Source organism: Pholis gunnellus, assembly GCF_910591455.1.
Source record: "Pholis gunnellus genome assembly, chromosome: 5".
Lineage (NCBI taxonomy): Eukaryota > Metazoa > Chordata > Actinopteri > Perciformes > Pholidae > Pholis > Pholis gunnellus.
The window spans coordinates 9,839,987-9,866,789 of NC_136531.1; the positions used below are offsets into that span (position 1 = coordinate 9,839,987).

At 39.7% G+C, this 26,803-nt stretch overlaps 1 protein-coding gene across 1 annotated transcript in view; it reads right to left on the bottom strand.

Moving 5' to 3' along the window:
* Positions 1-2,724: 2,724 nt before the first annotated feature.
* sh3gl2a (SH3 domain containing GRB2 like 2a, endophilin A1) overlaps positions 2,725-26,803 on the bottom strand; it is a gene marked incomplete at both ends in the record, with an annotated part of 32,557 nt that continues 8,478 nt past the window's right edge. Inside the window, 9 exons of the mRNA XM_079159236.1 lie at positions 2,725-2,921; positions 4,788-4,802; positions 5,472-5,599; positions 5,779-5,882; positions 6,727-6,885; positions 7,000-7,133; positions 7,367-7,510; positions 8,274-8,346; positions 9,258-9,326. Of these exons, the coding sequence (XP_079015362.1) occupies positions 2,725-2,921; positions 4,788-4,802; positions 5,472-5,599; positions 5,779-5,882; positions 6,727-6,885; positions 7,000-7,133; positions 7,367-7,510; positions 8,274-8,346; positions 9,258-9,326 (1,023 nt within the window). The remainder of the gene's footprint in view (positions 2,922-4,787; positions 4,803-5,471; positions 5,600-5,778; positions 5,883-6,726; positions 6,886-6,999; positions 7,134-7,366; positions 7,511-8,273; positions 8,347-9,257; positions 9,327-26,803) is intronic.

The following is a 26,803-nucleotide window of genomic DNA, read 5'->3' on the forward strand; positions in this document are numbered from 1 at the left end:
CAAACATTTCAATCGTCTTCGAGGTACTAGGGAGAGATTTTCTTACCTGAACTTCTTTCTCTGTTTAGAATCTTGCAAGAGGGCATGAAAGACACCACCAGAAAAATGAATAATGCATTTACCCTCTTCCTCTATTCTGTGTCCCTACTGTGTGCACTCTATATTCTGAAAACAACAGCTAGAGATAGTGGTGACGGAAAATAGAGAAGCAAGATTTCTATGTCTAAATCATTTTGAACAGTCCTTGTTTTTCATAACAGACTTTTGCCTGCGACTTAATTTTTGGCTCGAGTTAAAATAAAGAGGTGTTTGTATCCATGAAGAGAAAGTCGTAATATCGATTTCTTTGTCTTTATTTGAATAAATTACATTTACTTATCACATTTTTTCTTTACATCAAGCATACAGTCTTAGAATCCAGTGCAAGAATAAAATAAAACAAAAACAGAAAAACAAATAAAATAAAAACAATCCAAAGACAATCATGTGCAGCACAGATAATCCCTCCTTTCACATTGCTTTTGGATAATATATTGTGTATATACATCTATACTGTATGTGTATACTCTTGTCACAGTTACAAAAATAAGATACGTTACTGTGGATGCGCGATTATACACATAAGGTGAAAACAAAAACACAGAAAAGCTGTACAGTCCTCATTGAGGGCAAAGATACACACAATTGTTAAAAAAAAGTGAGAAAAGAGAAAAAGAAGGAACTGTTTCGCTTTTAAAAAATAAAGTCACGACCTTTAAACTGTATCGTTATTCTTCGTCAGCCAACAAGTATACCGCCCATTAAAGTTGTGCTTCCCTTTGAAAAAAACAACACTCAATATGGGTATCAGTCGATATTGCATCATTTATTGTAATTCTACATAATATAATGAATTGATCCTTTGATTAAAGAGACATCCATGTTTGTTTTAATGTGGATCACTGTCAGAGACAGTATATCTTAAATACCTTCGCATCAGAGGTCCTCTGCAACCCCGTCCCTGTGCATAACATGTACTGTATGCAAACCCAAACCCCTCCCCCAAAGTACACGCACAACATTACTACAAGATGGGTGAAAAATTAACTGCTGCACAGCATATTTTGCAGTAGGGTTAATACTTTATCGACATCACAGAGAATAAAACCCCAGGGATAAAATGTACTGTAATAACTAAGTCTGGTTTGACTTCTAAATTATCAGTACATAAATGAAACATTAAATCCCACACAATACTGCATACAACCATATAGCTGGTGAGAGATAATTAAACAATGTATATAATCTTGCATTTTTTCTGAGGACTTAAATGACATGTAAAGGGTAAACCAGCAGCTTTTAGTCTATATTATGTTGGAAAAAAGTTTTTTTTAATGTAAGTTGCATCATTCCAATGAATAAAACATTTCCACCAAGACGAAAAAAAATTCTCATTCCGTTCAGCCATTTGTGCACTCCTGGCTATGTTTAGTTTCGCCTTCATCAATAGCTTATAGACAGCTAAATTACAGAATACTAATCGGACTAGTAGGGATGCAGCAATAAAAGCTAAACCTTCAGCTGCAGAAGAAACAGTTGCCCCAATGAGCAGTTAAGTCCTACAAGTTATTATATCACAATACATCAACCATTTTTCACACAAGCTGCTGATAAAATACACGTTGGAGGATTCAAACTTATGCACCATAGTTTTCTTACATCACTTCAAACCGTTTAAACTGCACAACTTGTTTTTGCAAATCATGTCATCACTCCACTAATCACTGGCTCAGATAGGTAATGTCACATACTTAAGAATACAGATTCCCCCGTCCTGATTAGAATACCAAAGAACTACAGATTGCAAAGTTTCGTCCTGTTGCTTCGAACAGATTCACTGACACCGTGCCGTCTGAAAATCTTGAAGCTAAAATTGGAGTTGACTCTGGTTTTTGCCAGTAACTTTGGTATGTAAATCACATATAACCAATCACGTGCACATGTTGATATGTATAAAATAAAAATAGGATGAGTAATCTTGGTTGTTAGTTATCAACTAGATGAAACTAGTCTACAAGTTTTGTTAAAACTATGAATAGTCAAAAAGGTGAGGACATCCTTTGGACAGATTGTGGACGCCGAGAGACGACAACCATTGAAAAAGAGGAATATTCAAACAAAACAAAATCAGCTCAACATATTTTTTTTATTAGATAAAACGTTAAACATTTGAAACCATGCTTGACCTAGAGTCTCTAACAAACATGAAGCACGTGGACCAATTATTTTTCCTAGTATGTGAGAGAAAAGTTTCTATCTACTGTAGAGGTTTCCACAAAGTACAGTGAATGAGAGAAAAGCGTGATTTTGCAAAGCTGCTCTGATAAACTCACAAAATTATGACGGACTGACAGCCAACTCAAACCAAGACAGAAGCCGGGACTGTAATGGGTAAAATGACTATGGAAGCCTGAATGTACCTCCTGGGATAAGGGGGAAGCAACGACATACACGCTGATTTTTCCTCATTTAAAGTTTTTACGCTCAATTGGTGCATACTTGCTTTAATTCGTCATCAATCTTCGCTTGTTATTGTGTTGTTGCTGTTTGGACTCCTTTAAAGCGGAGTACTGGTGGTTGGTAGGAATGTTAAGGAAAAGGTTACTGGGAATACTGGGGTGGGGTGGGGTGGGGGGGGGGCTCTGTTTAGTCACCTTCGCAGACTCAGGTGGTAGTGGTGACGTCCTAGTGGGGCAGCGGCACCAGGATATCCACATAGTTGATGGGGAAGAAGCCAGAGTTGCCGTGCAGCATCCCCTCATACCAGTTGTCATCGATCTTATTGGTCAGGGTGATGATATCGCCTTCCTTGAAGCCTAGCTCACCTTCATTCTCTGGGTCAAAATCGTACAGTGCACGACAGCAGGGCTGGTCCAAGGGGGCTGGAGATAAGAGTTGGGGAGATAAGAGAAGAAAAACAGAGATGGATCTGAGACTAGAGGTAAAAGATAAGATGCTGCATATGGATTAGAGACATAGTGATTGCTTGTGAAAGGCTCACCTGGAGACCTGGCTGAAAGAGGGAAAGAGTAGAGGAAAATGCAGAGTAGACAAAGCAAAAGAGAGAAAGACGCAAAACATGACCGTCAGTTACCAGAAAATAATAATGAGTCATGCCGTGGTTATAGGAACTGTTATACATTTGAGATGCTTGCTTATTCTCTTTCTCGCTTATAGGTAGACAGGAAGATTGATACAATTCTCATATCTGTCCGTTAAGGCTACGGCCAGCAAGCTAGCTTAGCTTAGCATAAAGACTGGAAACAGGAGAAAACGTGTGTCCTACACTGTGTGGGAGACGCAGTGATGCGGCTCTGTGTGCTGCTCTTTAACAGAGGTCGGGAGGTTAACCAGACGTACATGTGCCAAACCAACCAGTTAGTCTTCATACTTCAAGTTTTCTTTCTTTTAAAAACCAAAAAATGATGACTCATTGTTGCCCCTTGTGGCCATTGGGGGAAAACAGCTACTTAGCTGCGTTTCTCACCAACCATCACGCAGCAAACTGCAGATGAGACAGCCACCAACAGCCAGCCCGGCTCTGTCCAACCGTAAGAAAGCCCGTCTACCAGCTTCTCTAAAGCTCACTACATAACACGTTATATCTTGTTTGTTTCATTTAACCAAATTGTAAAAAGGACAATTTGCCATTCTAGGGGGACTCTTTTTTGGGCGCTGGCGCTTCTTTGCTCCTGGTCAAAAACTAGTGCAGCACATAACCGCCCATAACACTGATTAATTTGTGAGCACATGCTTTGGACCCTTGGATGGAGCCAGCACTAGCTGTCTTCCCCTGTTTTCAGTCTTTATGCTAAGCTAACTGGCTGCAGCTTCATATGCAGCGTCCAAACATAAGAGTTGTATTAATCTTCTTATCAAACTCAGAGTAAATAAGCTAGTAAATTAATTTCCATAATGTTGAACAGTTCCTTTAACAATAAAAGAAAGATGGAAAAAAAATAGGGACAAAAGAGAAATGAGGGGTTATACAGTACAGAAACAGCACTGCAGACGAGCTGCACTGCGAACATAAAAACACAGTCAAAGAAGGAAACAAATAAGAGCGATAGTGAGATTTTGCGTCTCTTCCCAAGTCACCCTTGCTCACCTGGAGATCTTGCTGCAAAGGGAAAATGAGAAAACAAAAAGGTGAACAAAGAGCTGCAGTGTTTACTTGCATTTCTCTAGATGGATAAATGATGAATTGATGGGTATATGCAGCAGGCGGAGGAATGAAAAGGTCAATAAACAAAACAAGAAGAAACACAAGTTGGAGAATGAAAAGAAAGAGAGGCCGACGGACAAAGAAACAGGAGGATAACCCTGATCAGAAGATTGGCAAGAGAACAAAACAGAAACAGCAAATGCTCGTCCGCTGCTAAGCTTTTCTTTGTTACTGTAGGTCGGTCATTCTTTGAACAGTGAGCGGACAGCACTTGTTTTTCTGTTGTTAATTTGTATTATTTGACTGCAATAATTTTCTTATGACAAAGAAACAAAATGAGAGATGGACAAAAACGGACAAGGTGATGGAAGAGATATTGTTGCATCTCCCCGGGGATTCAATTTTGTCTCACCTGGAGACCTTGCTGCAAAGAGGGAAGAGGAAACAACACCAGGGGGAGGCGGGGAAGGGAAGCGGTAGAAGTAGTTTTGAGGTTTTCATTTTGTGTAAATGAAGGATGATGTTGAAGAAATGAATTGGTGAGAATACAGACGTATTGATAGATAAGTTTGACCTGGCTCACCTGGAGACCGGGCCCCTGGAAGAATAAACAAAAATCATAAAGGGGAAAGAGAAGAGCGCATAGTTGTATTGATTAGTTCTGGTTTGAGGGATATTCTGTTCATAATAACGGAAATGTTGAGAACTGAAAGAGCTGGGAAAAAGAAAACAATTAGCAAACACCATAAATTCTCAAATATCTGCCTTTTCACTTAAATAATGAACATCTGGATTTGTCTTCTTTAATGTGGAACTAATGTCTATCATGTATAAAAATGATGTGTTGTCATGTATTTATGTGTTTGTCTCTGCTCACACGTATTACATTTGTTATTGTGCACAAATATAATTAAAAAAAATCTCAAAACTATATTTTGTATCATATTTAAAAACATTTTATTTTGCCGTATTGATTTGTTATCATCTCCACCTGGCATAAGCGATCTACTGCATTTTATTTCTCATCCACCAGCATCAGTTGGGGCTTTTATTTGAGAATTTATAGTAGAAATCAAAAACAAAGAAAGGGTTGTTAAAGGAAATAAGATCATAAATTAATAGAAACAAGCCCAGAAACCTTCCTTTACAGGAAAATACATCAACAAATGTTAAACAGAAACTCGAGATTTGCCAGTGAGATTCTACAGTGTATTTATAGTTCCAGGACTAGTTTCTGGGCATGTTTCTGAGCAATGAGGAAGTGTACTCTGGGTCTCACCTGGAGAGCGGGCACTGTGGATGCCTCCATTGTGGTTCTCACTGATGGAGAAGTCCAGAGACGTACGTGGTTTAGGAGTGAACTCTTTCCTCGGTTTGACGGTAGTGTCCTTTATCCTGCAGCAAAACAGAATCCCCCAGTGAACAAATAACAGAGATTAAAAAAACCACAGTGTACAGTATTTCTGAGGAACTGCTGCAATGGAAAACTCTACATGTTAATGTTAGTACATCCAATAATGTACGGTAAAATACAAATTAAAAAAACCTGTGAAACAGGTATTATGTGTACTGACCGTTCGTCGATCTTACTGGAGAGCTGTGTGAGGATCTCAGCAGCGCGACTGTGGTACTCCACCTGAGCATGTACCAGTGCAGCGAGCTGGCTCACCTGTTCAATCTGTTAAAGACGTCTCCTGTTACTCATTGACACAATGACTGCTGGTACACTTCACCCATTATTATGATTGTTACTGAGACCCTGCACTCAAACTCAGGTACTAAATGTAATAAACAGTGTGCTCTTTGGGGATTTACAGGATGATTGGTAGGACTGTTGAAAGCGCACACAGGATTGAGATCACAGTTCATTTTTAACCTTGGAAACAACAGTTGGACAAAACAATCTTGCAGCAAGATGGATTAGCAGCTGTCCTGGAGCTTTCAATGCTATCTCCCTTGAGTTGATATGAAGGAATTGTCTATGTTTTTAAGCCAACATGGACAAGAAGTCTTTGAAATAATCATTTAAATGGCGATTTGAACCTAGATTGTGTGATTTGATAGAAAGCTCCAGAGCAGCTATTAAATGACATTTTGGTAAGATGGCGCAACTAATATTCCTGATTGTTTTACAACTGTATTCATTTTTATGGCCACTTGGGGTCCATAAACTTCACAATGCCGGTTTATAAATATTATTATGACATCATTATGCCACATCCAGTAGACACAGAATCATAAGCATTCACTGGAGTCACGTTTCAGTCCACCTGGTGAATATAAGACCGACATGTAGTCCATTTTCTGCTGGGGTGATGACCCCCGTGACTAACATGGTTTGCGGAGGACAAAGTAGAGGTAGTGGCCATAGCGACAGTAGAAATTTTAAGTCAGAATAGTAAATTAAATGTGTTGACAGACTCAACAAAACACCAAAAACAAACCAGAAAAAGCCAGCTGTGTCCACTTTGTATTCAAATGATGCAATTAATAAAGGGACAAGCGATAAAAATAATCCTTACATCACTCTCCAACAGGTTGAACATGCTCAGCTCGGCAATCTCCTTGGAGTCATCAAATTTCTCGAGTGCCTGTTTGAGCTCGTCGTCTGTCACTTTGCCCTGACGTTTCTTCTTATAATCAAAGTCCAGACGACGACCCTGCATTTTCTTCAGGTGATGCTGCAACAGAAGACCAGAAAGTAAAGCTGAATCTTTGACCAAGAAATTACTTCTAGAATACTGCTTTGCATTTTTATTTTTATGGTTGTTCATCAACGTTCCGCACTCGTATACCTGAATCTCCTTGAGATCTTTTTCGTGGAGGTTCTGCATTGGATCAATAAAGTTCTGCTTGACCTCCATGTCCAGAGCGTCTTTAACCTCTCCAAGCTCACGCATGGCTTCCCCGGCATCAATCAGAGCAAGGCCTGGAAAAGTAAAGACACATTTAGACACTAAAACAGAAAACATGAATAGCATACAGCTCAATGTCAGAGTAAAATATAAAAGGCTCATCTGCGGTAACATTATCTCATTAGAATCCACATCAGATTTTGAAGACAGGTATTTTTCACTGTCTGAAAAATAGGCTCATGCATTTTTCATAACATTGCATCTTTGAGGGAATAAAATGATTCCACTTTGTGGAGCTGCAGCTCACCAAAGTTAGACTCCTCTCCGAGCTCCCTGCCAAACCTCTGCATGGACTCTCCCAGGATGGCCTCGGTCTGCGTGTAGCCCGGTCCCTTCTCCTGTCCCCGCATACGTGACATGGAGTTCATCATGCTCATCTTGGCTCTGGTGGCTGGGATGGCAAAGCACTCATGAACACAAGCACCACTGGGCCAAAAGTCGGGCCATGTTTTTAAAACAATGCCCGATGTGCCAGATTGAGTTAAAAAAAAAACGATTCATTGTAATTTGTTGTTTATATGACGTAGAGTTTTTTTCATTCATTCTAAACAGATTCCACAGTAACTGGATGGGCTGCTGAAGTAGAGTATGATAAAATATTCAGTTGCTCTACTTGGAGACATTCAAAGGTTTAAAAGACCAATGAGCATCCATAACACACTGGTCTGGATCACATGCAAAACGATGATGCAGAACTAGTCCAGCTGTCCAATATCTAGTGTGATGTGATCGATCAATCAATTACACCTGCTGAGCTGAATCAGGCAGGTCCTGAAACATTTCCTCTGACGTTAGCAGAGGCGCTCTTTAACTCATGTGGGGAAACCCCGTTACTAGTGCGAGATTAACATCACGTCAACATAAATATTAGAGACAAGAATTATATCCCAGAGAAAAAACTCTTTGCAATAACGTACTTAAAAGAAAATATTCACACAGTGGTTGTATTGGTGTAATGTGGCATTTATTACTGCCTTGTTGATCATATATACAGTGTGTAAAATATGTATGTGACTATATATATATAATGTGTGGGGGTGCATAAATACTACATAGTATATTTTCGAAAATATTTTTCTTCAAATATTTTCATATTGACTCCTGGGAGTAAACAATACGTCTCATTATCGTCTTGCACAGCTGGTTTATGTCACCTGGGTTCGGCTGCAGATACTCCGTAGTCTTGGTCATGATGTCCAGCACTGCCCGAGCAGTGGTGTCCATCTTCTGTAAACCACAACGTAAAACATTGACCGAAATAACCGTTGTGAAAAGATGTGGATAGAAGCAAAAATATGTAACGACTGAAAGATTGTGGGAGAGGATGAGATGAATATAACAGTGATAGAATAATTGATGCATTGCTTTGTTCTGCAGTGTGGTGAGAGAGACGCGTGCACAGCTGAGAGCTGGCCATGATGTGCTTCTCCCGACAGCTCTGCCTCTCTTTCTGCAGCACACTGGAACTACTGACACATTAACACACACGATAGCATGTAAATACACACATTCACTATCATGTGCTGATAAGCACCGACATGTAGATGCATGTATTTATTATTGCTCACATTAGTCTATAGAGTCGATAGATTCTGGAGTAAATACTGGCATTGCAGGAACATTATGGCAACAACAGGCCATGTTGTGAGTCAAGAATAAATCAAACTGCAGTGGCTTTGTTTTGATTGTTGTAGGAGGGATTTCTGGAGAAAATAAATGATTTAAATGACAAAACTCGCCATAATAATAATAATAATAATAATAATAATAATAATAATAATAATAATAATAACTCCAGAGGATTCATTTCAATACAAACGCTGGTGCGACACCTTTCTGCTATATATTTTCTCACCAAAGAGTTGGTAATTTTTTACCATGTTTAGCACATAACCAGTGTTTCTGGTGACTCTCCATTAAAACCCGGAGTCACTAACTATTTCTGTTGGACCTTTGTTATTTCTGATGATCGAATAACTTGACAGCAGTTTACCAACAACACAGTAGATATGGTTATAGTGATATATCTAAGACACACGTCTGTTAAAATCCCCAAAACATTTTAATAAGCTTCTGGTAAACTAATAATAAGCTAAAGCACTGATTTTTATCAAGGTGACAATTGAAATAAGACTCGCCTTTTCCATTTCAGTGAAGTCATCATCGAGCTTCGTTCCTTCTGCACCTCCAACTTTCTCACTCACTTTCTGCAAAACAAACAAACAAAGACAGGTTCAAAGCTTTTGTCAGCTGAAAAAAAAAAAAATGATGGTGCATTGGTTGGAAATGAGAAAATATGAAATGCTGCAAATTCCAGAAAGGTCAGTCCACTTCTACAATACGCTCAATACTGAAGTCAAGCTCATCATTTAAATGACACAAAATAAAGACCTCTGCAAAAACATGTTGGTGGTCGAGAGAGAGAGCATCTTCAAAAGTACTACAAGCATTGCACATGGATGCTTTGCACAGAAATAAATTAAGAAAATCCCACAGATTAGAAATGGTACGGTTTTCTTTCTCAGCCTGCATTTTCGTCAAAATGGAGATGTTCATATCGTTATATTATAAACTGCAGGCTCACAGGTCTATCAGGGACTAGTCAGATGCTTATCTGCAGTAAATTACATGTTATGTGATTGGATTTCTGCAACATCAGGGTCACAACGTCTCTATTGAGATAATGCCTGATATCAGCTCGACCTTGTGCCTCACATAACAGAAAACCCATTTCATTAATGATCACCTCCCACTGCAGCAACACCGGTGCTCATGGATAACAATGTCAGGAGTTAGTAACTGATCTTCCCATCAGTGTTAATGATCTTAAACGGATTAGAATGGTATTAATGTGTTATAAACGGCTGTCGTGTGTCTGTGGAACTGACAAAAAAAACTCCCACAGCTTTAGTTGCCGACACTTTTTAAAACTCCATTACTGCTGCAGACAGTTGCAGCAGCAGAGAGGAAGAGATACAGTATGGGCAGCAACAGGAAAAGAGCGTTGGTCCTTATAGCTTCAGACATGGCACAGATCCACGTGCACAGACATAAACACAAAAATGACTCCTTTGGGCTCCTGGCCCCTCTCTCATAATATTTCCAGCTCTGCGACCATCCAGCTCCAGTCTGTGATGTAACCAGATGGCTTGAGGGGGCAGCAATCTGACACAACGAGGCCAGACAAGGCCCTCAAAGGACGGACCGAGGGAGGTGAAAACAGAACGCGTGACTAAAGAAACCATGAAAGCTAAGGTCAGTGGATGAAGTCTTTCCTCGAGTATAGGCCTGAAAAATCACACAATACATTTACTTATATATACAGAATATATATATATATATATATATATATATATATATATATATATATATATATATATATATATATATATATATATATATACACACACACATATACATAGTTTAATTAAATCTTAAGTCAAGAGGTGAGGAATTGTGTACTACCTTTTCATTTGCATGTGCCAAGTTATTTCCACATATACAGTAATATATATATATATATATATATATATATATATATATATATATATATATATATATATATATATAATAAATATTAGCATTATTATCATTTATTTTGTTCTTTTGAGCATCAAATCACAAAGCTCGTCCAATCAGGTTTCTAACACCTCAGACATATTGCAAAAAATAACTTTCAGAGATGCAGGAAGCATCGTTTTTGCTTTTATCTCCTTGCGCCTTCATTATTGCATGAGCCGCTCCTCTTGTCTTGATCAAACATACTTTGAAATGACTACAGATTGTACATAGCTCAGCTGCTAGTCTTTTAACATGAACCAATACGAGCACATCCCGTCTGTTTCAGCCTCTTTACACTGGCTCCCTGTTTGCTTTAAGATTGATTAAGATCTTAGTGATTACCTTAAAGGCTCTTCATGACCTAGCTCCAGACTATATTTTAGACCTCTTAATCCCTTATGAACCTTTGCATAGTATGAGATCCACAGGTCTGATGTCTCTTCCATAGTTCTTCTCTCTGTGAAGCACTTTGTTTTGAGAAGTCCTCTATAAATCAAGTGCATTATTCTTTTCTTGGAGTGAATCATCTCCTCATTTCAAAGAATTCAAAGATCCCGGAATAGGGAAGTAGCTGCAATTAAGCAAGTAAAATGTGTAAAACAGAAGAGGGGTGATCTGCGGCAGAGAGCGGGGATGGAGGGTGGTTATAAGTCTTAAGCCTGTGATAGCAGTTTATGTAGCGCACGACTTTCTGAGGATTGGTGCTCTATGAGTCATCCTTGCAAAAGTATCCTCTGATCCCGCTCAATATTCTGACAGCAATGCAAAACACACGCACACACACACACACAGTATGAGTCTAACAGCGAGCCGCATTTCCTGTCATTAGCTTCACCTACACATCACTACGATGTCTTCAAATCCTCCCTGAGATGGTTGCCATAGAGACAGGTACCTGCCCCGGTGCCTGGCTTATCAGGTACAGCGTGTACTGTGCGTCTCAGCATCCGTGACTTCCTGTTATTTCTCTCACTGTTTTGTACTCTATTCTCTCTGTCAGAAACAAGCCTCACGATGGGAAAACAACGACACCACCGCTGGGAAGACCTCGACAAACTGAGCCGTTGGAAGATGGGAGGTGCACATGTCGAAAATATGGCTGTAAAATAGCAACCTGTAGTGTAAATGTCTTGACATGGTCCGTGTTTATGTGTGTGTGCTTGTGAGCCGTAGCTGTGCCACCAAAGGCGATGTACGTATAGGGACACTTCTGGTGTTCAACCAAGCCGTCTAATCACATACTGTACTGTCCTACGTCACACCTGGGATACAATGCGACTGGAGTTAGAGTACATTTATACCTGGCTTCAGACGATATATGTAACGTGGATGTACAAAAAAAAGATTGGCCTCCTTTTAGATAGAAACGGGTATTTATTTTTTTTAAAACTGACGCACATATGCTTTACACCTAACACACACACACACACACACACACACACACACACACACACTATAATGAATCATCTGAGCTGAGATACATGTGTCGACAAAGAGAAGGATTCCATCAAAAGGAGGATTGTTTTGGGAAGCTCTAATCTTTTTTTCTCATATGTAGCAGTGAGTCACGGCTGTGCCTGATGACACAGTCACCATTAGGTGCTGTTGGAGGATATTACCAAATATTCCGTCTGCACAGACAGAATTAGTCTAATATTCTGACCCAGGAGGCCTTTACGCAGGGTTTTTTAAATGTGAGAGGGTTTACTTAGTTTTGTGAGCTTATATTTATCAATTTATTTTTTGCTTTAACTGGAAATATAAGGTACTCAGCAAATCAGAAGCCTGCATACTGTAGTATGCACGTTAGGTCTATGACTGACAATCATTATGTTGTCAATTAATCTGGCTTTTTTTTTGCAGTTAATCGAGGAGTCCACTGGGTCTATGAAATATTAAAATTGTAAACAAAACGCTCTTGATCAGATTAATAACAAATAAATGCAACAAATTGATGACCTGTCAATCAGCTTATAAACTAATGGAATAATCACATCAACTATTGTACAAATTATGAAACAATATACCTCCATTTCATACATTTCTTCCTCTTCAACAGCTTGTTTGAGCATGGAAACACTTAAATGCACCATGAACACTTACATTCATCAGAAAGTGCAGGTATTAAGAAATATGCAAGTAAGTGGTACGTGGAAGAGGACCAGTAGAACGTCTGAGGATCAATACTGATGAATAAACAGTACGAGTGAAGCAGAAAGACCCACCTCTATGCAAAGCTTTAAATTCAGCTGCACTTAATTTTTGTGTATGAGTCTGTGTGTCCCCCACATCTCAGATTGATTTGGCTCAGAGATAGAGAGAGTCGAGGGTTACAGAGTCAGAGGAAGTCACTTATTTCGGAAGCTAAATGGATGAAAAACAACTCAGTCAAGCGGTGCCTGTAGGGACATGCGTGTAGCTTGGCTGGGGAAGAGCAACTGAAAAAAAAATAAAAAAAGGAGCTGTTGGTGGCTGTTTGGAGTAAATGGAACAGACGACAGCCCCGCTGCCCGTGGCTGTCGTCAACGCATGTTCAACCCCCAGACACTTGCAAAGTGGAGAGCAAAGACGGAACCAGTGTTCTGCTTTCATGGCTGCAAGCTGAGGAGACAGCATTTTAGTACAGTGATGGGGAATGCATGACAGGACGAACATGCACACACTCAGAGGCACTAAAGGACTATATAGCATGTCACAGGCAATAACCACGGGACTAAGGATTGATCCTTTTACTCGCAGTGAGTTCCCACACAGTAGGTGAACGTAAACCAAGCCACTAATCTCGCCTAACGCCCAAGAAACCAGCAATCTGATTCCTCCCGGGGAAGCAGCACCATGACACAACTGATCTGTTTTTGTCCCTATTATCTGTCCCTCATTCCACAAGCAACCTCATCCTTTCTCCACCCGTCACTATCTCTTGGCCCTCCCACTCCGCTTTCTCCCTGCAGGGGGAAGGACACAACAAGGTGAACTGCGCAGCAGTATAGAGGCAGTGTGAAGTGAACCGTAGAGAGATTAGTAAAATGCGCAGTTGGCTGCTGGGAAATAACAGCAGCGGCACAGATGATACGTAACCGGGTACGTCACAGGCTGCTATGTCATATGCAAAGCACTCGTAGTAGTAAAGGATGTCATGCACGGTGCCGATAGATGCGAGTAAATGCACATGCAGCTGATTTGTGATGCTTCCAGACAAAGAGGCAATGCAGGGATAAGGTTTCACTGCAGGACGAGGGCTGTGTTATTCCAAATACGTTGCAGCAATTGTATTCTAACATGATTTAATTCAAAGACCCCTTAGACATATTTGAAGACGTATAAAATATTCTCTGCTTTGATCAATAATTTGTGCCCAAAATATATATATTTTTCTTCACAAAAAGGTATCAAATACCTTGATGAAAATTATTCTTCCTCACAGAAAATTCCAGAATATATGAACATATATTCTTCAACAATATTGTTCATTCCAAAGTTTAAAATGTTCGACACAAGATGTCTCCTACTTCACTGAAGAGTCCATTCTCATTGTATGTGCACTGGAGGTTTTAAGTTTTAATATCACACTTATGTAAGCTGCAAATTAAATTGCCACTCACTATCATACAAATTCGCCCACATGTTAAACTCAGATTTAAAGTGAGTAGAAGAAACTTTCCTCCTTCAGCAAATGAGTGTAAAAACAGCCTTCTAGTGTCAAACCTTCCACATCATTCTGCACCATGAAGATCAGCCATCCAAGAGAAGCGACAACAAGCTAAACACATGTTTGACTGGAGGGGAACTTCAACACTAATGAAGGAAGCCAAAGGGACATAAACAAAGTCCTCACTGGTTCAGAAATATATAATATACACCATTTATACACACACACACACACACACACACACACACACACACACACACACCGGTAGATCAATTTCAAATGTAATCAAATATTATCATAAACATTTGGGCGAGTAGGTGTCTCCAGGACAACATTTTGCCATGATGACACACAAAGATTCTCACAAGATGAAAAACAAAACCAGTGTTGCAACCGCGGCCGGTGAGAGTGAGAACAGCTGAATGCAGCACGTAGAACAAGACGACTCTCCTCACGCTCCATTTTTTTTTCTCCAACTGGCATCCACGTAAACCAAACCAGATTAAATGCGGAGAAGAAAATAGCCCAGAGATTTGGCCAGAGGCTGCTGGGCATCCTCCCCTGGCTGTTTGTCGCAAAATCTCTTGCATCATCACCCGGGTCAGACAGCAGAGTGTCCTGACATGCTCTCACAGGGGATCTTTAAAAGGTACATCAGCATTTAGAGGCTGAGGTGATAAAACAAGGTGAGAGGAAACCAGCTTGATGTAACAGGTCAACTTCAAGTGCATTTACTGCTGACAGAGATTCTCTACTCACAACCCCAACAAAGTCATGATCTACATCAAATTCCTCAACTAACAGGACAAGTTGTCGTATCGTCTTCTCCTTTAACTTGTTTATTTTTTGTTAAATGGATGTTTAACTGCAAGTGTGTTACTTTTTCTAACTTGCATTACTTTTATTTTCCTTTTTTTGTTATTTACTAGATGGATGAGACTGTCGTGTCTTGCCATGCTGAACATTTCTCATGAGGGCAACAAAGACTGAACAATGAAATGATGTGTTGTTCAACAGACACCACATTATCCGAAGGGCAGAGGTCAAAAGTACATCATCTGTACAGCTGGGACAAGAACATTACAAATGTTTTTCAAGAGTTTGTAAAACTAAATACTACGACACAATTGATCTTTGGCAGACTCATGTGTTTATATTAAAATGGAATTCAAATTTAATATATATATTTAACAAGAAGAGTGAGATGAGAGCTAAATAAGGGAGTTTGATGTACAAACTGATAGGATTAATGCCTATATTTCACATAAATATAAAAATATGTAATTTTAAAAAGAAATTGGAGAAACACACTTATTCACTTCCTTGCGGAGAGCTAGATGAGAGTATTGATAGAACTCTAGAGTGGTATAAAATCTTCTCATAACTCTCGGCAAGAAAGCGAAAAAAATGTATTGCCCAAAATCTTCCATAAAAGGAGAAACTGTTCTTTTGTGTCTTTTCAGCCAACACTGATAGATGTTGTCATTAATCATTCTGTCCCCAACATAACAAACCATTAGCAGTTACCGAATCCCACCGTGTTATACGAAATCAGCAGGCCAACGGTATTTTCTTTTCCATAAAGCGAACTGCTCACACAGATTAATTGAAACACAACAGGAGAGGTTAAACAGCAGGGTGTTACACCTGTGTAAGACACCCTGAGCTAATGCTATTAAAATGGCTGAGGAGGAAACCGACCAGAGACTGTGACACCTAAAGCGTCTGCTGTTGTTCTTAAACAGAAGTCCAGGATTAGATTACGCGTCTCACAGCAGAACACAGTGTGATCAATACTCTAAATTCCACCCTGGTGTTGTGTACAGACATTATACATGGTCATGTACTGTATGTAGCCGTAACATAATACATTTAGTTTGCTTTACTTGATATAAATAAAGAATGTATGAACAAACTGTGCACCTTTGGATGTATTCCCCTCCTTGTTTCCTCATTGTGTTGCCTTTTCTTTTTAAATGTATTTTCTTTTTACTTTATTAAGAGTAAAAGGAAAATATAGCCGATACTGTATGTCAAGACAGGATGAAAACTAGACTGACTGCCTCGCGTTTGTACAGTACGTCTCTGCCAACCAGTGAAGTTGCAGTTTACGTCCATTCAGTCCAGACACATATAATACATGTAGTGAAGACTTTGAAAGGAATACTCCTGCTTTGAAGGAAGGTGGCATCAATACTTGGCGGTCAACAGTCTCAAAAAGCTACATGGGGTCAGGTTGGAATTGGACAGTGTGGAGGCAGTGGTGGAGAGGACGACGAGGGACAAAATCAAAGCAGCCATAACCCTTCTCACCCGCTCCACAACGAGCTGCGGCAGATTGGCAGCCTGCTGCAGGGAGAGGGATGAAGGACAAGATCAAAGCCTGGGAGATGTTCGTCATCCGAGTCGAGGCTCTAAGGATAGAGGATGTCGTTTGTGAAGCCCCTTGAGGCAAATTTTTGATTGGCGATATATATAAATAAAATAGATTTGACTTTGAATACGACCAGAAAAGTGTTCTTGCAGAACATTATGATTTTCCTGAGCTTTGTTTTTTCAATAATGTCTTTACTGCTGTGCACCTAAAACACAACAGCCTTGTGCTAGCCTCTATTTTTAGCATTCACAACTGTACTGTTAGCATTAGCATCAGTCACATGGAGCCCAATGTGAGGCGCACATGGAGTGTGCTGCTGCCGCCGCTGCTGCTGCTCTCCTCCCCCCCTGCCTCCCACGCTTCCTCCTCCCTCCTCTCCTGCTCGCTAGTCTAATCCCAGGCCAGGCACACGAAGGCCGTTGCTTTAAATACGCCCAGGGTGGATTAAAAATGACAAGAGTGATTAGTGAGGCTATTAGAAGGGCAGCCTCTGCTGCTGGACAATAACGGGAGGATGTGACTCTTCCAGACAGCCTTAAAACCCCCTCTTTCTCCACCTACATGCTTTTACTCCTGTGAAAGTATCTCCCAACTCGTTTCTTCCTCAGGTTCAAATGGTTTATTTTTCACCTACTTCTCACCTTCAAACTCTCTATTTTCACTTCCGTTTTTTGTGGGACTTAAATGGTGATTAATGAGGACAGAGGTAGAGAAACAGGAAGGCTTGGGTCAGTTGGGATTATAACAATAAACTGCCAAAGTCAAAAACCATTGCGTACAAAAGCCCATTAGATCTTTGTCTTGTCTCTTTTTTTCCAGATTGCACGTCTTGTTTTTCCTCCCGTCGTTCCACACTCCCTTTTCGTCTATTCTCACCTCCAAACACCCTCAAGGCCTCGCTGTTCTCATTGTCATGCAACACTGCACGAAGTATATTCACTGCTGGGCTGTGACTCGACAGTATGTCGGACTACACACTGCCACCGTTAAACCTAGACATACTATAGCACCAGAGGGACCAAACTGTGGATGGATGTTCATACTTGATTTAGAAGCAACCTAATAATTGTACCGACTGTCCTGAGAATAGACCTGTGCTCTCGTGGAATCAAGGAAAATCCATTTGTTATTCTTAAAGCCAATGTGGTGGTGGCTGGTTCCTGCACCGACTTACAGCTGTTTCAGAGTGATAGTTATTCCACAGAGCAACAAGGCCTGGGGCGGCATTACAGGGGACAAAAGTCAACGCTCCACCTGGTTGTAATGTCGCACAAAACAACAGAGGAACAAGCGGTGACAGACAATTCAATACCTGCAGGACAAATGGGCATCGAGTACCGACTGACTGGACCCACACAGGACAGGGTGCCAGCGTTTCCTCTGTTCAGACCCACGCCAGCATCCGTCCACTGGCTCTCCATGTTGCTTCGCTGACCTCTATGCTCTCAGAGTGTGTGGCTATTATAATCTGATTTGTAAGTCTTTGCATGGCTCTTATGTAACAGCAGCAGGGATGAGTCTGTAGCTAGGGAGATGTGTGCACACTCAAATCCATCCATGAACATTTCGGTGAACGGGGGGAGGAAGGGGAAGGGGAACCAGCTGGCACTGTGTGTGTGTGTGTGTGAGAGAGGAAAGCGTGCCAGAGATTGTGTGCATTGGGATACGTGATGATGGTGGTGAGACAAAGCTGGGAGGATAAATAATGACACACACGACATGAATGATGGCTGCGATATGTCGAGCTGTTGGATTGATTGTTCATACATCTGAATCTATTTACTGCACAGTCTCGTTAAGACAATTATTTGTTTTCAGGTTTTATTTTTTAGCATTTTTCCTGTTTTTACAATTCATGGCAAGACAGCAAAACAGATCTGTGCAGTTTCTGAAGATGAATAGCGTAACACAGGAGTGTACTATTTAATAGAACTGTAAGTAAAGAAAATAATCCTTCATCCATTGTGCTAACCTTTGCAGTTGTTCTAAGATTGCTTCTATAATAAACTGTACTTTGCTAGTGCTTAGTATTTTCTGCACAATCACACTCGGTACTCTCGGTTCCTCTGCCAGACCACCTATAGTTCTGCCCAGGATCCACGAGAAGGTGTGAAAGACTCAATGTGTTCAACTCTCTTTTAAAACACCCACTACCTTTGTTCCTCATTTTGTTCATACTTTGTCCTTTTCTCTCCATAAACATTCAGACTGAATAATCATAGCCTGATAATCAGACCAAATTGATTTAATTACTTTTACATTGACCATATGAGCCGATTTAAGAGTTTTTATTTCTGTAAATTATTTTACCCAAAGTTGTACAGTTGTGTCAATCTTGTCCATGCTTATCAGTATACTTCAAAGGTGTAGCCAGGTAGCTAACTGGCAATGTAGGAAGCTGACGCTCCAATCAGGCCTTCTAAGCTCTGATTGGTTTCACCAACTGCATCAAACAGCCGTCAACAGGGGAGTCTGAAACCAGAATAGAACAATAAGCGCAAGAAATAATAATCCAGAAAGAAACAATATTCAGTTGCAAACGGGCCAAGACAAGAGAAAAAAAGAGCATTTTTGCTTCGTGAATGTTCCTTAAAATAAGAAAGCAGCGTGAGAGGCTTTTCACTGGAGACAGCCTAGAGGAGGAACAGAGTACTTGACATGTTCTGGCATCACAATGAGACCATTATAAGATAATTACTATTTGCACAAAATATCAGCTATTAGCATAAATATAAAAAAAAAAAAATCAATGTCTCTCAATTCCATCCATCACTAGCAGACAGAGAGAGGAGTATGATCCTGAAACAATGATTTATAAATGATATTTTATCCTCCCATCGAGTGACTCACCATCACTCAAACACACTCCTGGACAAACACACCGTAGAAGCACAGACGGCAACATAAACAACACACTTCTCTCGTTCTCCGTACTCGATTGCCACTCTGCAATTTCCATTTCAAACACAAAGTGTCTCTCCCAAGAAATAATGACAGAGCTTTGAAGCCGTTAAGAGGACTCCACTTTTCCCAACACTTAGCTGAAAAGGGAAACATATTATATTCATAGAGCAAGTTCATAGTAATATCATTTTAATGTTTACCCATCAGTGTCACAAGATAAGTCTGCGTGGCTGTAATGACGGGGTTGTCTAGGATCATGAATGCTGAAAATGTGTATTGATGATAGATATTAAAGCTCAGGCTGCTGTGTGTGTGTGTGTGTGTATCTATAATCCACAGATGTGTCATGACCACATCAATTATATTTAAGATTATGGTCTAGCCGCCTGTCGGGTTGAAGTTCTGTACCGTCAGTTCATAAAACACTGAACCAGCTTTAAGCTTTTATTAGTGACCTTTTTATTGATTTTATATCAAAGTGCTCCTCATATTGCTCTGTCCATTTTGAATGATAGCCAATCTGAGCAATAATATTTCTAGAGATTTTAGAGAGCAGGTGACCTCTTTTACATAAAACACATTGATCTTCATCATAAGTGACCCAGTGGGATTCAGCTCGCTCTACATAAAGGCTTTCATACACGGGGTATCCGTGAAAAGAAGATATAATAGTTTTTAGCGGACGCAGCAGCCATTTTATAAATCTGCTGCTTCCTCGACTAGTTGTGGGAAGTCATGGCGTTAGTTTTCTATAATTTCGGTCTCTGAGGGAACAGTGAGGGAGGTTCAGGAACGCTGCTGCCATGTGTCTCCTAGCAGGAAGCCCCTTGCTGCTTTGTCTTCCTCATGAGCTGCTCGACCTTTCGCACAAAATGCTCCGTCTCTTTCACACACATGCAGTCACACTGAACAGTGACGGCAAGGCTCCGTATGTGCCGATATTAAAAACTTTGCAAAAGCGTAGCTTCACTCCATCAGTCAATGTCAAAACCCATCCTCCCACAGAGCCCAACAAAAACAAGTGAAGCTCACTGAAATCCCAACCCTGTCTCCTCCTAAATGATGTTTCCATACAACTGAACTGCAATCTCAATTACGCTTTGAGGGAAACGTTTTTTCTTTGGACTGAACAGATAATTGAGACTTGGTTATGTTCGGGCAACAAAAGTACTTGGTTCACGCGGGGCACTAACAGCAAAAGCCCAGAGTTCTTTTGACCCTTCCACCACCCCGGCTTCCTGTCGCCGACTCATCGTAAACGTAGCATAAGCTTTGCTCGAACTGTAATTCAAAATGCAGTTTTGTTGTATGCCAAATCATTTTTAGGAGACCAGGCTTGAGATCCACATTGAGGGATAGAATTAAAGTCCTCATTAGCTCCATTTTAATATCTAATTAAAGAGCCAACACAGCAATGAGCCACATGATTAAAATAATCTTGACTCAGGGCCCACCTACTAACTTTTTCTGGAGGTCCGAACCACATCTCATTACCTTCATTAGCATGAGATCATCCGCCCTCTGGAAACAACTATTTAAGGCATTTGCATACGCGTAAAAAGAGAAAGGAAGTAAAGTGTGTGAGACAAAGAGAAGACAGAAAATGTGTGGACAGCAAAAATGTTCAAAGAAAATGGAATAGTTTTTAGCTTTAATAACTGATAAATCAAATTTGTATTTGTATATTTATAGTAGAGCTAAAACCATAAGTAAATTAGTTGACCAACCAGCAAAAGTGAAATATCCTTGTTGCAGCTTCATAAATGCTTTTCTTGGCCTGATGTGTTTGCAAAGTTGTATTTTCTGATATTTCATAAAACAAACACTCACTGCGGCGGATTTATTGATAATGAAAATAATCATTAGAAGCAGCCTCATTGTGTAGTATGTCAATTCAAGAAGGTAGATTTTAGGTGACACAGTTTAGACATTAGGTGTAATTACATTCTGTATCTGCATCAAACGTCTGTGTCCTTTTGTGTATCTGTACATTTTATATTGCATATTAGCTCAGTATAAAGTACAAAATATCATAATCTAACATAATTCAAAAAATAGATCCATTTTATAATTAAATGCACTTTTGTATCATTTACCTTTGTTGTATTCAAGTGCAATAAAGCAAACATTAAAGCTGGTTCATCATGTGTTATGTGATATAAAAATGATAAATATAAATAACACATTAGAAAAGAGAGATGATGATAGGTAAGAGATATGGAGCAAAGTACAGCAACAGAACAAATAAGATGAAGAAGATAGAGTCAGGCTGTTTAGAAACTGTGTTTGCACCATTAGGGGAAAACAATATTTCACAGGAACGTACACGGATTGTTCCTGTGGTCTGTGAGAGCGCAGGAGACACCAACACTCCACTCGGCTCCCTGAACTCAACACATCGTTTCACAAGAGCTTCTCATACAACACCAGACCGGACTGGAGCAAATGCTGCCTAGCCGGAAAGAAGATTCATTATCGTTGTTGATGAAGATAAATGTCTTTCAAAGCAGTCGTGCTTTCCCACGAAAATCAATAAAAAAGGAACAAAAACAGATCAAACAGATGTTGTGCCCTCCATACACGATCACAGACTTTCAATCACGCTGCACACAATTCCTCCCAAAATAAACAATAATATTAATACATCCAGAGGCCGGCATGACTCATTAAAAGAGAATTGAAAAGCCTCAGCAGACCAACATTCTCTGTATTTGATATTGACTACCTGCTTTTCAACAGTGGCCTGATTTGATTAGATTTCCACTCCATACAGAAGATCACGTCAGGAGAGGACCAGAAATAAAATGACACCCAGAATATACTGATGGTTACTGCAGAACCGTTAAATTCATATGAGAGAAAATGTTTTTCAACACAAATATGATTATAAATAATACATTAAGAACTGAAACAATTAGTTGACTTATTGATTTGTCTACTGACAGAAAATTAAGGAATAACTATTTTGACTATTGTAATTTATCCAAGTAAAAAAAGACAAACATTTTCTTAAAAGTGCTGATTTGAAGCTTTTGTACTATAATAAACCTCACCTCTTTAGGTTTTGGATTCTTGGTCAGACATAATAAGCAATTTAAAGATGTAATCTTGTCCGCATTTTATAAACAAAAACGTTAAATGTGGAAAGAATCAGCAAGTTAATCCAGAGTTAGAAGTATTGTTAGTTGAACCCCCAAAAAAGTCAGCAGTGAAAAAATAATTCAAAAATAAAGTCCAGATAATGTTTCAACAGATTATCTTTGAGGGATCGATACATGGCGTACATTGTGACCTTGTATATTACTGCCTCTACATCAGTGCATTAGCGTTGTTGTTTACAGCATGTTGGCGAGGGGTGTTTGTGTTTCCAGCCTACCCGCACTGGCATAAATAATAGAAACTCCTGTCAGTATAACGCAATACAATTAAACAGCACAAAAATTATAGTCTCTAAATGACCACACAGTTGACTCCCCACCTCTATAACACAGTTTCAACACAAACTGAACATTAAAACCTTCATGCGTATAGGATTCATTGAAGGTGTAACTGTATTAGTTTTAGGTGTACTTAAAACTGGCAACTGAGTGTAGCGGGTCAGCAGTGCTTCAGAAAATGAAATATATAAAAAGAAGTACGTCTGTGTTTGTGCCCACGCTCAGAAAATAGGTTGAGGATCAATAATTTATGGATTCAAGCCCAGACACGCTGTGTGTGCTTTTTTACATGCTTGTGTTTTGGGTGCTTGAATGTAATTCATATTGAAAGCTCCGCTGTGATGAACTCTCCCCAAAACCATCAGCGGCGCCTTACATTTTGCAAACTGGAAAAATGCAAACTCAGTACAAAAAATGGTTGCTCTCATCTCAGTGGTGGGACACAAACATCAACTTCATGAGATAGTTTAAGGGACTAAGAAAAAAAGGTAGAACATTTCACGCAAACAGTATTTATTAACGTGCACTAACAATCATAACTGATCCTTTGGAGAAATACTTTACATCATTACAACTGTGTTTTACTATCATCATATATTATCTGTTTAAACACCAACCTCCACTTATGGGTGCTCACAGGAGAAGTTGACAAATGTATCAATAATATATCTGCAACATTATGGTCTACTATGAATTATTCTGAGTGTTTTTATACTGGTTATGAGTTCTAAATAAGTGAACTTGAAGGTAAAATCCAAATTATATATAGAATATTCAAATAGTTTGTTAGAACATCCTTTTGTAGCCGTAAAGAAAATCACTACACATATTGTACGCATTTTATATTATTTAGATGTGTTTAATGCAGGAGAAAAAAACAACACAAATATAATCAATATCATTTATATTAAGACTCATTTTCTCCCAGGATTGTCATACTTCCTTTACTTTAGTCCCATGCAAAACGTACCAATTATCTTTTCAAACGAATGAATATACACTGCAAACAGCTGCTTACATGGCTGTGCAAACACACACACCTACATGCATGCATACTGGAGACAATCAAATAAAAAATATAGTTTTCATTTGCATTTAATTCAAGGTGTCTAATCCACAGCTCAGTCTGTGGGCGGTATTTGTCACATTGAGTCTGAACGGCAGAAAAATGACTTTGCTTACCGAAGTCTGGAAGATGATGAAGAGGCTTGTTTACACAAAGCCCCAGCGTGATTCAATTATTCATGACTCAACAGCACGGTAAACAAAAACATTAAAGCAATAACACATACCTGTACGAGTTTAGTGATAATTATTTATCGTGCGATAAGACTTGATGTTGAAGCTATATGCCGTACCTGCCTCGTCACATGATAATCCTTAAACATTCTTACGTGTTTTTCAGTGTAAAGCAACATAAAGTAAGGGGAAGTGGTGACTTATAATGTGAAATCAGCACTAAAATCCCGAGAGGAAATCAACTAAAAATATATTTTTTTAAAACAGCAACGAGGATTCGTGAATCTCTGACCCCGGCACATGGTGCATTTGGCGGCCTGGTCCGGCACATGCACCACGTTTCACAGATTACTGCTGAAGCGCTCTGATTCGGACTCACACACACACACACAGCTCCAATACAGGATGCAAAGTCACTGCGCTCTGATTAATCTCAGTATAATCCCTGTCAAGCCATTCAGTCTCAGCTCTGCAGTTGGTGGGAGGACGCTGTGTGTGTGCACACAGGGTTTGGCGAGTTAACTATGTCCATGGCTACATCAACTAACATGGCTTTTTTCTTTACAAAGGGAAGCATACAAGCACAACAAGATACACTCTTTCCCCCCAAAACCTGCTGGACACTCGCTTTAGCAAACATGTTAATACAATACAGCACGTTCTGTTTCCTCCCACACTCATTACTGTCCTCTCATGAGCCAAATTAGGCATTAGACTGAGCGCATGATGCTGCAGCTGCCTGACAGCAAAGCCTCCTCTTCTGTTTTGTTCCCAACATCATCTTCCTTTCTCCATTACTTCCTCCTCTCATCTATTCCTGCTCTCTGCTACACTTCATCCCCTCTCTGTATCGTGTCTCCTCCCGCTTTCCTACTTTCTGTTCCACGCGTTCCCCGCACACCATGTCCTCTTCACATAAATGCATCATCTACAATATGAAGCACATGCTGTCATTCTATTTTGCTTCTTCATATTTTTAGCAATGCTAACGATAGGTTATAGGTTATTCTGTGAAATTGTGTGCAGACATACATCGTCCTCAAAAGGATGAACCCTTCTTACATCAGGTGGACATTTTTATTTTTAGTGAAATATCTTATAAATGCCACGAAATGAATCCATCATCTATGTTTTTTGTGAACTTTGTATTTGTCCCACAAGTTGGTTATGAATCAAAGTACAGCCTCAACTGTCCTCTGTGCTCACTGATCCTTTGCGTTGATTACAATGCTGATGAAGTTTACGCAGAAATGACAACCAGTCCCATAGATATTAGAAATAGTTTTTGTCTAAAGGTTCAGAGAGTCTACAGCTCATGACAATGTAACCATGCTGAAATTAAGCTGGTATAATGTTTACTATGTTCACCATCTTTGTTTAGCATGTTAGCATTCTAAATGAGGTAATTAGCTCTAAACATGGGAATGTTATTATCTTTGCAGGTATTTGACAAGTATTGGACCAATTTTGACCCGATGATGGCGTTGACCAATGTCAAACTCATAATGCCGATAAGAGTAAAGGTCAGGAGATCATCAAAGTCATGAGGACTGAGTCAACAGGCACCATGGTTATGCGTATAAAATGTTATTGCAGTCGATCCAACAGTTATTGTGATATTTCAGCAAAAAGCCATAAACGACAACCTTATGATGGGGCTAAAAGAAAAGTCAGAGGATCACCAAAGACACTGTGATTGATCCTCTGAGGACCACGAATGTCAATTTCACAGCAATCCCACCGATAGTTGTCGGGATATTTCAGTCTGGACCAAAGTGGTGGACCGACCAACACTGGCATCCACAGAGCTGTGACGCTAGTATGGCTGAAAATATTTACATTATTTCTTTAGAGGCTAATTTTTGACATCTTTGCTCACTAAATATAATACCATAAACTCAAAAAATTACAATCAATCACCTTCATCACACAAATAATAGATGTATTACTGCCACACACTTCTCCTCTCCCAACCTGATATATGTTGCCCATGACCTTTATTCTGACAACATCTGGTCTTAAACTTCTCTCTATCCAACCATTTTTTTTAATGCAATGTGCATGACAGCCTCACGGAGCAGCTAGATTGGTTGTACAGTGGTTTTGTCCCGTCTTGTGTTATTTTTAAAATATCATTATATGGTTGAATTGAAACCAAAAGAAAAGGTCTTGAATGAAAACGTGATTGGCTTGGGTGACTTGGTTCATGACCTGTGTCTGGTCTATGACGTATAACCCTGAATAAATGCACCACACATCACAGACAATACCTTCACAAGGTCTCTGGGGATCAATATCTGCAAATTACGTTGCATCGCCCCTTCATTATATCCACAACACCTCGGCAGCTACAACAAAAGCAAATAATCAACATGGTGAATGGGATTTCTGGGTTATAGATTTTTGTGATAAATATGTGAGCTGAATGTCCCTGAAGTAGAAGTGTGTGTTTGTGTTGAATTTAGTCTTGTCCAAGCCATTTCCAGGCATTAATCGTGTTTTAATTCCTGTTTTTTG